Source organism: Euprymna scolopes, chromosome 18, assembly GCF_053919585.1.
Source record: "Euprymna scolopes isolate OS-2025 chromosome 18, ASM5391958v1, whole genome shotgun sequence".
Taxonomy (NCBI): Eukaryota; Metazoa; Mollusca; class Cephalopoda; order Sepiida; family Sepiolidae; genus Euprymna; species Euprymna scolopes.
Genome location: NC_136499.1, coordinates 83,879,875 through 83,894,458, shown reverse-complemented (window position 1 = coordinate 83,894,458; position 14,584 = coordinate 83,879,875). Strand labels below are relative to the sequence as shown.

Sequence of the window (14,584 nt, the reverse complement as noted above, 5' to 3'; positions counted from 1 at the left end):
TGTCGGGGAGGTCATTAATAAATATGAGGAACAATAGAGGTCCAAGGATAGACCCCTGAGGCACTCCCGCATTTATATCACACTGTTTACACATACGGCCGTCGAGGACAACCTGGATTTTTCTCTTATCTAAGAAGGATTTAATTATGTTAAGTATTCTACCAGTGATACCGCATGATTTAATTTTCCTGAGGAGACCCTTGTGCCATACCCTGTCAAAAGCCTTAGATATATCTAGAGCATTACCATGACTAAGATTTTAAAATGAACAAAATTGACTACATCCTTAAAATGCTGTCGGGTCTGAAAGAGCGATCATTTTCCATTAACTTTACATGCAAAACCGACTGTTTGTTGTTTTCTTTATCTTTTCAGACCGTTTCCACGTAATTGCCTGAAAAATGAAGAATCACACTTTTATTTTCTGGTGGATTAGCATGGGTTGCAGAATTCTAATAAGAACTTTATTTTTTTTACATGTCAGAAATTACATGACTTGAAATGCAAGCTTTCATTGGTTCATAAGAATTTGATGTCATGTTTTATTACAGCCTGAAAACTATTCTACCTAATTAATTAGGTTTCATTCCTTGACGTAATATGGTCTCCTTTAAATCAGCTAATAATATTGATATCATAATTTAGTATTCAGCAGAACCAACCAACCGACTATTGGAATCATAATTAAATGGATCATTTACCAAGAACTTTCAAACTCTATTCAGTAGAGATTTGACTAACACTTCTTACGAAGCATCACCCACCAGACTCAGCTGAGATGCAAAATGACGCAATGATTTTGCAACCTAGAAGAGAGATGACTAGTTTTATCATACCAGATAAGTTTGCCTTTCATTTGTTGTGTCAGTTTCTTCTCTGCCGGTTAGTTCTAAATTACGTGAGATTAAATTTCTCATATAGTTTATTTTGCATAATCATTTTTATTAATTTTAGTTTTGCACTTCTGTTGCAAATAGTTTATTTTACAAATTCAATAATATTAATTTGGTTTGTGCTTAGTTTCTTTTGCAAAATCAATAATTTATCAAGTTTAGTTTTGCGCTTAGGTAGTTTATTTGCAAAATCAATTTTATCAAAAAAACTTTTTAAAAAGTGTGACTTTTAGGTAATTTAATTTACTTTAAATTCATGTTAGTTTTAATTTCTGCTAAGTAATGAAATTAGATAATTACTTCCTTTAAAAATTGCCTATTTATAGCAAAAGAAAAAATTTTTTTTATAAAATAAGAGGTGCTAATTTAGCAGATTATCACACAATTTTTTAAAAATGCGATATTTTCTTGATTTAATATTGGTCTCCTCCCCCGCCCTCAAAAAAAGGGTAGGGTTAGTTTTAAAATCATAATTTTTATTATAGACTAAGATATGTTCCTACTGTTAGTTAAATTAGTTTAATCATAGTTCTAGGGCGAAAGATTTTCGTAAAAACTTAGTTTTTAAGCATCAGGTTTAAATTCCACCACGTGGATCTAAGCACCATCTTGAAAGTTGAAATTTTTTTTCTGCTTAGCAGATATTTGCCACCGAACTGCAATTAAATATTGAGGATAGATTTAATTTTTCTTAAAAAAAACAAAAACATTTTTTTTGTTTTTATCTTCAATTATTACTTTTAATTGCATTGCTTGACTGAAGTTAAAGTAAATTGTGAATTTGAGAAGATAAAGTTTTATTCTTTCTATTGATTTTCTTGTTTATTACATCCTTCTTGTCGATGGGTTTTGTTTTTAAAAGTCTTTATTACCGTTCTTCCTTTGCGATCAATTCTGTTGTCACTAATTTATGTTCATTCTCAGTTCACATAACGTTTATTTTTCATAATGTCTGCTGCTAAGGACTTATTTGCCAGAATTGAAGCAAAACAACATATTTCGAATACAATGAAGGACAATAAGACTTCACTGACCATTGTACAGTTGAGTGCAACAGATAATAAAAAGTGGTTAAGTGAATTTGACAAGTTTTTTGACCTGCTTATTTTTTTTTTTAATTATTCTGTCAGGATTCAGCACAATTTCTTCCAACATTAGGGAAGAATTGCATAAATTGAAGTAGGGTTATGAGGTTAAGAAACCTGTATCTCTTCAGCCTTTAAGGCTGGATTTGGAGTGCCCAAATTTTAGTGGGTATCCTTCGGCCGACAAGTTTGAATTTAGAATTTTCCTTAGAAGATTTGATTTCTGTAGCACTAATTTGGGGGAGGCGGGCAAATTGTTTCTCCTTAAATCCAAGTTGAGAGGGAAGGATATGATTTCATCTCTAATATAGATATCATCTCTGACAATTATCTGGTTGCATTAAATGGTTTAAAAGAAAAATTTCTGAATCTTTCCTTTATCAAAAATTGAATATTAGACGAAATAATCCCTCAGGTAGTACAGATAATGGCATTGGAAGAACTCAAAACCTCTCTTGAATAGGTTAAACTGGACTTGCCTGAATTAAATAAGTCTTTCAGAACGGACTTTTTTACAGAAGGATCAACTTCGGCAACTATGGTTGCTTATATATTGTTCCGCAAGTTCCCTATAAATGTTAGAAGGGTATTAATGTCATGAACAAAAGAACGTTATCCTTCATTCTTAGTCATGTCTACCCTTTCTGACGTAATAGAATTTTTGCAGGCAGCGCCCTTGATTACAAAGAAGCAGGAAAGTTTCTTCTTTCCCTTCTTCATCTTAAGTTCAACACAATATCTGCACAATGTTAGCTCATTTAATATGACAATAGTAAAAAGGGCTTGAATTCCCCTAAACTTCTCAATAATACTGGTGATCAGTAACAAAGAGCTTCATTTATGTAGCAAGTGTCTTGTGATCACTTGGAACAAGAATGTAAGGGGAAGAAGGGATTTCCTTACCTATGCATTAGTTGTGGTTTGTTTTTGTAATGTGCCCCAAGACATCAAAATCTTTTGTAGGAAGGACTTATTCCTTATCTGATGGTGAAAATTGTATATTCCCTGTTATCAGAGTGTCCTTGAAAGGTAAAGGACCCCCAGTGTTTTTCCATTGCATTTTGGACAGTGGGAGTCAAAAATTTTTTTTCTCCCAGACTATTTTGCAGGAACTGAAATCTAGGGAAAAATCAGTACATATGCCTGTAATTATGCCTGTAAATACATTTATTGGAATGAGTCTATGGACCTCCTAGAACTTGATGTCTCCATAAAATGGGGTTCTCAGAAACCCTTTTATTTCACTGCCCTTAACTTGAAATTTCAAGTTTACAAATTTGACGAGATTACGGATAACAACTTTTTTCGTCTCTGTCATGGATGTAAAAATCTAAATGGCAATGTCCTACATGGTTTTATTGGTCTGAACTTAATTCAGCAAATAAAAAATCTCTGTGTGGTTAAATGTTTTAATCAGATCATTTGGAAAATTTCAAATAGAGTTATCTCCTTTGGGGATGGACGTAATTTTTTGAAGCTCAAATCTAATAAGAGAACTAGAATGAGTTGCCTCCCTTTAATGAAGTTTGCCTCACATTACCTGCTTGTTCTTCATATTTGGTGGATAGCATATTAAATCTTATCCCCTCTTATTCAGACTCGTTTTGGTTATAATCCTTGTTTTTTGGTAAATAATTACGGATTGGATGATTTGGGTTCTGATCCTCCCAGTCATGCTAAACTTTTGCAGTCTCTGTGACGGATATATCAAAAAATTTCAAAACATTTGACACAACAATTACTATTGTCTTTGAGAGAGGTTGATCCCAATATAACATGTGATCACCCTTAGGTGTCAGTGGGAGAAATCGTTCTAATTAAATCTCCAAATAAAATCTGACCCTTTTGGAGTCTAGGCAAAGTACTCATTAATGGGAACAATGATAACTCATTAATGGGAACAATGATAACGTTCACTCGGCCTGTGTATTAAGGGACGGTTGCGAACTGGTTCGTTCTTTAAAACATTTATTTCTCTTAGATTTAAAGGCTGCTTCTGTGCCGTCTTTTACAGAATTTATGGAAGCAGGTGGTCCTTTTTTCTGTCAGACTTTTGTTGCAAATGATGGATTATCTCCTATGGTGTGCTGTGATGCCTGTGACAGTTGGTATCATTTTGATTGTGTTGGAGTGAGTCAGCAGGATACTTTCGGGGAATGGAACTGTCTGAATTGTTCAGAAAAAGTAAATCACATTTTCTCTTTAAACTCAGTATTTATTAAGCTGTCATAAGGATAAGGGTTAATGGGTGTACAGGAGTCAACGGAATAATATCCTAGTAATCGTTAGTGGAAATTTGGTAAATTAGATTACTTAAGACGACGATTCAACAAGAATTTGTTTATGTTGACGACCAAACTGTAGTCAGCTGAGAAGCAGGTAAACAGAAGAGTTCCACAGGAGTCCAGTTCTAAGAAAGAAGCTTTGTTAATAGAATCTACATTTAGGTTTAGATACAAAACAAAAAAAATGAGGGAAATTATTGATAGTGGTTTCAGCTAGACGTGTTTTTCATGAAAATTTGGCGAGAGGAAACCATAGATTGGACCTCAGACGAGCACTTGCCATGAAAATAATGATAAAGCAGAGACAGGCTCGCAACATCTGTTCTGTGAGAAAGCAGTTTTTGCCCAGATGTGGCAACAATACTTCATCCTTGGACATAACTGGCTTTTATATAGGTAAAAAATTGAATCAGTAGTGAGATATCTGCTGGAACAGTAGAAGGATCCCACCATTTTTCCAGCAACCTTGGCAACAGATTGGGTGTACGTGTTCCATTTCAGATCAGGAGTGAAGGTCAAGCCCAGAAGCTTGTTAAAACATGGAGCCTTATTATTATTAATATATTGGTAATCTAGATAAATTTATAACGAATAAATTTAGTCTATCATGAGCAGACAAAGTCATATATAGTTATTTTAAAATAAAAAAAACAATAAAACCTAGGATGGTTGACCAATAAAATTATTTACTTGTCGATTAATTAACATAGTTACCTTGTATTTAATATCTGGAAAAAAGTAATGGATACCCATTACTTTTTCTTTCCTCCTTTGGCAGTGTGTTAGAAATTGCATGACTTGAAATGCAAACTTTCATTGGTTCATTAGAATTTGATGTCATGCTTTGTTTTTGATTGGTTGATTTAAATTTGAACCATGCACAAGATGTTCAAACTGAAAAACTTCAGTTTACGTATATTTTTCTTAGAGGATGGACGGGGTTTTTGTTTCTCCTTTCATGCACAGGCTCATTAATTTAAGGGCAATTGGAGCCCTTTCTTCTTTCCTCTGAGAGACTATTCTACGTAACTAATTAGGTTTCATTCCTTGACGTAATATTGTCTCCTAATAATGTTGATATCGTAATTTAGCATTCGGCAGAACCAACCAACCGACTCTATATATATATAATTAAATGGATCCTTTACCAAGAACTTTCAAACTCTATTCAGTAGAGATTTGACTAACACTTCTTACGAAGCATCACCCACCAGACTCAGCAGAGACACAAAATGACACAATGGTTTTGCAACCTAGAAGAAAAACGACTGGTTTTATCATACTAGCTAAGTTTACCTTTCATTCGTTTTGTCAATTTCTTGCCAGTTAGTTTTAAATTGTGAGATTAAATTTCTTACTCACAAAAAAATGTTATAATTGCAAATTAGCAAAAAAAAAAAACAAGCTGCAGTAATTTGTTCAAAATTTTCAAAGTAATCACCTAAAAAAAGTAGGATCTTATTTTTTTTTTTTTGGGGGGGGAGCTAATGATAACTATAGATCCTTATCTACACATTTGATATTATCGTCAGTATTATTATAATAGTAGTATTTCTACGTATTTCTGCATTATGTTATTCATTTTACAGTAAAACAAATGAATCACCAAACTGATTTAATAATTAGGATAAGAAATATGAACATTTTTTGACAGAGAGAAGTCACAGAAGAGTTCACCCACCCCCGAAATTCCCATGTTAAGAATGGTTTTCCAGGAAATTACTTTAATAGAGAAAGAAGGCTCTTTTTATACCATCCTCTAATTGTGTGTACAAATCGTCGACTACTTTCAATTATGAAAACATTTGGCACTTCTACACTATTAGAACAAAATTTTGTAGTTGATAAATGGAATTTTCAAATAAAAACCAATGGTTTCTACTGATTTTTTTTGTCAATTTTAATAAATTATAATGTTAGCTTCCAAAGTATGCAATCGAAATTACCTGAATATTACTGAATTATTAAAAAAAAAAACAACTTTAATCGTGTTGCCAGGTGAAAAATTGCAGCCATCTTGTTTTTATAAAAGATCAAAACGGAAAATTACCTCTCTTTTGAACTCTGCCGTGTCTTACATAAGCAAATATGATCATTTTCTTGAAATTTTATTTTCTTCAATAAATAATTTTCTACCTATCAATTTTTTTAATTTTTCGAAATAATCATCTTAAAAATATCAGTAATACGTAGATATCATTATTTTCATGTGAAATTCAGTTTTACGATTTCCAAAATTTCATTCTGATAGTGTAGAAGCACCAAAAATTCAAATGACATTAACAACAAACCTTGAAAACCAACTTTGTTTTAAAATAAATATAATCTTTGTGTCTCGAAACTTTTAATCAATTACAAGGAAAACATTTGAGAAAAATAGAGATTTACTCATATAATATATGCACCCCCTCACCACCTACTATAGTGTACATTTTGCAAAAGTGTATCTGGACATTACACAGGAATTTACAGTAATTAAACACAATTTTTCTTCAAGCAATAAATCAGAATTGGAAAAAATTCTGGAATTGTCCCATCACTAATATTTTCATCAGGTTTGAAAACACAAATGAATCGGTATTATTTTACTTCAGGACCCATCTCAGGAAAATATATATTTTGTAGATTTCATTATGCTTTGATAACCAATTCCGTCGCAAATATACCGTTTGCATGGTATTAACCCTTGAACCCTGGGACTATTTTCCGCGATTTAACAGCCTTCATTTACGCTACGCATAGTGGCATAAATAAAAGCTGCTAAATGTGCACTCACGGACCAAACTGTCTGCTAATAGTGTAGTAATCTTTGGTGAACAATTTAAAATTAGATGAAAAACAAGTAGTGTAATTTCATGTTATCAGTGGTTGCCATTTCTGTACATGCAAGCGCACGCATATTTTTGATGTGTGCGTTAAAAAGATGCGCACACTTGCACGTACAGAAATGACAACCACTGATAACATAAAATTACATGGCTTATTTGGAAAACTACTTTTTTGAGGCAAAAATATGTGCGTGCTTATGCGTATAGACAGTGTCAACACTAATAACAAAGAATTATACGTATCTGTATCCATATTTTTTAGGTACGGACAAAATGAATGCCGACGCTCAAAGTGTATAAACATTTTGACCCCTCCCTTTACTTAAAAATTCACCAAAAATCAGGAAATTAACCAATTTTAATGAAATTTTCAGTATTTATCAAATAATGATCGCGAAATATAATGAACTAATTATTTTTATTTAAATCTTAGTGAAAATGTATTATTTTGTTTAAACCAAAAATACCTTTACTAAAGTTATGGTTTTCAGTAGTAAATAAAAAACGCAAGAATTTATTTTTGATTTTTTTATGTAAATAAAGCATCGTAATTTGTAACAATAAAATAAAAAATAAAATAATTTTTACAGGAACATTATGAAAAAAGCTCCTGAAGTCTATATTAATGAATTCGATATAACTCAAAGACAAATTAATTTCTCGAATTACCAATATTGAATTAAGTATTGTTTATTTCATATTTTCACATAAAAAAATTATAATTGCAAAAATTATTTCTACTTTTTTTTTACGCTTACATTTTTAACGTAATTTTACATGTAAAATTCTAATATTTCCATTGCACGCAAGAACGTATAATTATCAACGTAAAATAATCTTGGAAAATAAAGTAAAAATAAATTAAATTGAAAAACAGGAACATAGAAAAATAATTTAATTAAAAAATGGCAAAAATTATACGAACGTTCCATGTCGGTAAATACGGATGCGCAGAGTTGAAAAGTAAACCAGTCTGTTTTGCCCACCCTCCTCTTCTTTTCAACTACCCGCCTGTTTGTGTTTATCAACTTTAAATTTCACATAAACATTATGATAAATTTAAAGTAAGTTTGTATTTTTTTAGTGTGTAATTTTTTCAATAATTATAAATTATTTCCTTAACCAATTGTAATTCTGTATTAATATTAATAAATAATGGTGCTAACTTTTTTTTTTTCAAAGAATTAATTGAAAAAAAAAAAAAAAAAGTCGCTCAGTATGCCTGAATAATGTCAAATAAAGGCATAAATTATGTCTAATTTGTCCTTCCATACACATTTGAATTTTGCCGCCAGAGTTTTTTGGATACGATAAACAAGTCTCGTTCCTACCAGTGATACATTTTTGAATAATTATTACTTTTTTAGCAAAAGTTAAGTACATTTATTGTATTAATTCATTAAGACTTTAACTTAATACTTCACTTGGAAATAATTCCAGAAAACATTTTTCTTGCCAGAAAATGTAAACGTGATTTTTGTCATAATGAATTTTTACGTGAAATTTAGGGTTTTTCAGATTTTAGATAAAATTATTCCATGTACTTTTTATTTCACACACTTTTTTCTGGAAGAAATTAACCATAATCTTTCAAATACAATAAAAAAAGTACTCGAAAAATTTTAAAAAATTATTGATTAACCGGCGTTAAAAACCATGCCCCCTATCAAAGCAGCCATTAATTGCCCGTACCTAATATTTTTTCTTTATTTTTCAATTTCCCCGTGTCTTGATTGAAAGATGAAAGCAGAAAAAAAAAAAAACCCAAAACTTTTAGCCAATGAACAAACAAAAAATGCCCCTCACTAGATGGCCAGAAAGTGGGTGCTCATTTTAAGTTAAATTTACACGGAAAAGTGATCACCCACTTTTGGAAAAGTCATTTCTTCATATCCTGAAAACTATTTCTTTGCGATAGAAACGGTTAGCAGATTCGGTTTTAGCCCACCGAAATTTACAAAAAAATATTTTTCGGGTTTGTATTACTGTACACATAGATTCGAAGAAGTTGTCAAAAAACAAATATATGTTATCAAAGGCAAGATAAGTTACTTTTCTACCTAACTGGATATGTTTTTAGTGTTTTTATTTAATATAACATGTTTATTCAGCTTGAAAAACAGTGTTTATCGATGTATTGGAAAATTCAAAATGGCGCCTGACTCTCTCTTTAACACGGTAAGTTTGGAAAAAGAAGTTAAAAATAAAAAATATACAAAATAGTGTTAAAAACCCACCGAATATATGTCAGCCTCTGTTACGGTAACATATTGAGCGAGTTTCTAACAGTATTTTGTCTAGTTTTTTATTTTTAAATCCTTTTCCCAAACTTACCGTGTCAAGGAGAGAGTCGGGCGCGATTTTGAATTTTCCAATACATCGGTAAAAACTGTATATTTTTCGAGCTGAATAAACATGTTATATTAAATAAAAACACTAAAAATGGGTTTGTATTACTGTACACATAGATTCGAAAAAGTTATCAAAAAAACAAATATATAACAAATAAATGTTATCAAAGGCAAAATAAGTTACTTTTCTACCTAACTGGATATATTTTTTGTGTTTTTATTCAATGTAACGTGTTTATTCAGCTCGAAAAGCATACAGTGTTTACCGATGTATTGGAAAATTCAAAATGGCGCCCCGCCCCGCCCTACACTCTCTTTAACACGGTAAGTTCAGGAAAAGATGTTATAAATAATAAACTAGACAAAATACTGTTAGAAATTCGCTCAATACATGTTACCATGACATAAGTTGACATATATTCGGTGGTTTTTTTAATAGTATTTTGTCTAGTTTATTATTTATAACACCTTTTCCCAAACTTAACCTGTTAAAGAGAGAGTCGGGCGCCATTTTGAATTTTCCAATACATCGGTAAACACTGCATGTTTTTCGAGCTGAATAAACATGTAACATTGAATAAAAACACAAAAAATATATCCAGTTTAGTAGAAAAGTAACTTATTTTGCCTTAGATAACATTTATTTGTTATATATTTGTTTTTTGACAACTTTTTTGTATCTATGTGTACAGTAATACAAACCCGTAAAATTTTACCAATGAATCATAAGTTAATTCATTTTAAACTTTAATTCAAACTAGAAATAACTGAATCAAATTACTTTCAAATTCTAAAGGGCCGCGATATAGTAATTAAATCATATATTTAAATTCATCGTGACCCTTCGAAATTCGAAAATAATGTTAAAGTCTTTAGAATACCGAATATTAAGTAATTTCTGGATTGAATTATATTTTAAAAACTTCAAGCCATAAATAACTTTACTGTCATATGGTTCATGGTTCACGTGTGCAAAAGAAAACATTATCAAATGTATCGTAGAAATAAATGATCTGTTTTTTTGTTTTTTTTAATGAAGTTTATGTCAAGTTTTAGTTGCTTGATTCGACATATTAATCTAAATAATAAAAGAGAAACACACTAACCAGTGTTTGGAACTTAGAACTTCTTATTTGCAAATTTAAATGTCAATAAAAAGAAACATTATTTACAGAATTAAGTTGACACGACGGAGTTCAGAAAGTTAATAGGCATAAAAATGTCAAATGTGACAATATAAACAAAGGAAATCTTTGGATATATTTTTTTTTTTTTTTACAATTTATGCACGATGACTGAACCGATCCAATTTGTAAGATTGTGTCGTAACGATACAGAAATGATTGATAAGTCAAGTAAGCTTAAATAAATGTTGACAATAACAAACATTTGATACGTAGAAGTTTTGTTCGAGGTAAATACATTAACTTGTTTCCTGAATGTGTTTTTAATATAGTGTCCGCAGATTTAAGTAGCCGCAAAAGTAGGTTCCCTCTTCAGATAAAATTGGATACAAAATAAAGTTTTTTTGTGTGTGTGGTTTTAAAAAGAAAAAGTGAAAGGCAACCAATCTAACTGGGTGTCGAATGATTAGGCCACGTGGTTGTAATTAGAAAATTGCGTTGTTTTTCCGTGTGCAACGGCAACGGCCGCAGTGGAATACGACGACATGTCGAAATATTAAGGAAGTAAATTTCGTCCAAGTGGAAAGCAATCGGGAGGAAACAAAATAATACCAACCACAGAAACCGAGAAACATTTGAACATATTTTAATAGATCGTCATTTAATAATTCAAATGATCTACCGACTTTATCCTGTAAATCAGTTTTTGTTTCAAGTCAAATAAATTGGTAAATAAAACTTCATTAAAAAAAAAAAAAAGATTAATAAAGTTAAAGTTATCATGAGTCGAAAAAAGAATGCTAGTTTTGTCGTTTTGCAGTCACATGAGACTGAGGGTCGTGAAGGTTTTTAGTGGGAGGAGAGGAATGATTTGGCTAGGGAACTCGACCACCACATCCAGGAGAAAAAACAAAATTGAGAATTTACAAAAGTTTAAACAATTATAGTGTTCCATCATTAATTAATTCCATAAACGAAATAATATGCACTTTTTATACAACAGTTGAGTTTTCGCTTTTAATAATATAGACGAGAACAAACGGTAATAATTTATATTAGCATGGCTTGGTTTACATTGAATTTTTAAACAGACAAGCAAAGATCGGGTGAAGAAGCTCAGTAAATGTCTTGAGAATTTGAGTTAAATTATGTTTTGCAGGGTTTCGTTGTTAGAGTAAAATTAATTCATCAAAATATTGTTTTAAATCGAAGTTGTGACGATAATCAAAACAAGGGGGTGAGGAAAGCGGAAACAAATTATTTTTATGTTTTATTTTAAGAGAAATTATGGTTAAAATACACTAAAAAAGATAATCTTTTTAAAAGAATAATAAAAAAACTGAGATGTCATTTGTTATAATGAACTAATGAAAAATAAAAACACCTGTGATTGATAACAAAAAGAAAAAATGCTATTGCTTCGAAAAATAATATACACAAGTTTCAATTAAAAAGAAATCAAATTAACACAATTTTCTTTTTCATTAAAACAAAAATTAAATTTACAATAAAATTGATTAAAAATCTTATGAAAAGAACTCAAATTGGAAACAGAAAATCTACAAATCCAATCAACACTATTTTAATTTTAATATTTAAAGGATTTTTGACGAATAAAAAATATGAACATACTTTTTCTTTTTGATATTTTAAATATATTCGTAGGATTTAAATGTTTTATTTTCAAATACTGCAAACACAATATCAGTAGTTCTGATGCCAAAATTAAACATTATATATATCTATATATATATATATCTATATCTATATATATATATATATATATATATATATGTCCAGAAGGATTTTAATGATTTTAATCAAAAATCACAAACATACATTAAATTCGGAAAAATAAATGTCAATCAAAATCAACGAATAAAATCTTAATTATTGATCGCAATGGCAAAGTATTATTTTGTCTAGATATTTATAATTAAAAGAAATGACAAATTCTGAATGCAAGTAAATTTCAAACTACAAAATAACAATAACTAATCAAATGGGAGAATATTAAAAATATAAAATTAATTTATTTTTTAACCGTAGAAAGAGAAATGCATGTTGTTTTCGGCTAGCTTATTCCATTCGAATCAAAGAAAAATGACGTTTGCATAATTAAACTTATCAACAGAATGAATGACTTAAGAAAACCGATGATTAAATGAATAAGAATGAAATTCGTTTGTTTAATATCTGCAACGAACCTTCCAGCGGTTTCTGCCTAAGTCTACTTGTTGTTGAGGGACGCCATGGTGATCGTCTCCATTAGTCCTTCCCATAATGCAAGTGTACTTCAAACGGTGGATGTCTGTTCGGAAATTACATTCAGTTATTCCAGAATAAAAGATTACAGTCATAAAACCCGTTCAAAATTAAGCAGTTTCCTCATAAAATTTTAATTCAACATTTCGATGAGTTTAAGTACATTAAAAATGAGATAACAAGAAAAGCAATATCTCATCAAATATTATAATGATCTTTCAGTTTCACTAAATCATCGGTTTCCACAAAAATCTCTGCTTGTTTTGAGTGCTAATGGGCTTTCCGGCTTCTTCGCCCATATCGCATTCATACCAATTGCCATTTACTTCACCTTCTACCACCTGGTGTAATGGTTTGATCCGTCTGACCCTTCTTTGTAGAATGAGATATGTTTCGGCTTGCTCTTAGAAGGTGCACCTTCCCAGGCATTACCGCTAACTGAGGTCACTAGGTTTGAAGTATTTGTTTTTACTGTCATTCTCGTTCAAAAAAAAAAAAAAAGCCCTGAATAAATAACGCTTAAGTTTTGGTGTAAGTAAAAAGTGAAGGAAAAAATTATTTCCGCTTTTCATACATTTTTATGAAATACAAAATCATTATAGCCCCGTCGCACGTAAACGCCCCTCGTTACAATAAAAGACGACTAGACACAAGTGGTACTTGTTGAGCTTTCTCATACCAGACGTAAATTGCCGCAAGATCATACGATGAAAGAACTCCTCCTCCTCCTCTTTGGTCCATGTTTTTGTGATATTTCCACCTTTAGTGAAATATAGTATGCTGGCAATCGCATTTCTAAGAATATAAATTGTTGCAGTTGTGCTATGCATAAATTACAGTTTGAAGGGTAACAAACAAATCAAGATTATAAAGTTAAAGGCGTGAAATACAAATAAATGTAGGATTATCAAAGTAGCCCCTAATATCAAAGTATCCTCAATCGGTGGTACCTCTTCATGGATGGATCATTGCCAGTCAGTTGAGGCCTTCTTGCCATTCTCGACTATTTTGTATTCAACTGAAATGACGCCTTGGTGTGCCTAGTTTGCCTCACCTTTGTATTCAACTGAAATGACGCCTTGGTGTGCCTAGTTTGCCTCACCTTTGTGGGGGTAGCCTGGCCTTTTTTTTGGGACTTGACTTCCTCCACAAATAATAAAAATGAAAATAAGAAATCTTATGTGCAACACAAACGGAGGTTTATTTCCGGAATAGAAATAACAAACAATAACAAGCAAAACATAGTTCTCAATATTTCAGAGTTCCTTTTTTTTGAGTTCATATGAAAGATGGAGAGTCTCTTTTTTTGTGTTCTTTGAATGTTCAAATATGTAACAGAGACAATATTAATGTTCGTCTGTTAAAAGAGAGTATTAATGCGCGGAGCAGTGGAAATGAAATAATTGATGTTTGCACGCGTGGCAAGTCCTAATGAGAAAGCGTTGAATGAGTCGGAAGAGTTTAAAGAGACGAAAGAATGCTCGAAAGGCTAAGAGACTAAAGAGATAGATTTTGTGTTTGTGCATGTTTATATATGATTTGATCGGCTCCAAACGAGCTCTAGAAAATCAGTTTTAAAATATGTCCTAGGAGGAATTCCATTGGACGGAAGACATCACATGGGGTGCTTTCAACTACGTCCGCACCTTTAGTATATAAAGGTCACGCCGGAATTTGCGTGGGTGTCATTTTTCATTTTTTTAACGTGCCGAAACAATCAATTGCACTGCGCGCCTAAATTGTATTTAACGAT

At 31.2% G+C, this 14,584-nt stretch overlaps 1 protein-coding gene across 2 annotated transcripts in view; it reads right to left on the bottom strand.

The window, feature by feature from the left end:
* LOC145297673 (uncharacterized) overlaps positions 1 to 13,620 on the bottom strand; it is a 201,274-nt gene extending 187,654 nt beyond the window's left edge. The window contains exon 1 of one of the 2 annotated variants that reach the window (XM_080143855.1): positions 12,774 to 13,620. Coding sequence is in view for 1 of the 2 variants with exons in the window: in XM_080143856.1 (XP_079999982.1) it covers positions 12,774 to 12,926 (153 nt within the window). In the remaining variant the exon portion in view is untranslated. The remainder of the gene's footprint in view (positions 1 to 12,773) is intronic. The other variant, XM_080143856.1, reaches the window with a different exon arrangement.
* Positions 13,621 to 14,584: the final 964 nt, after the last annotated feature.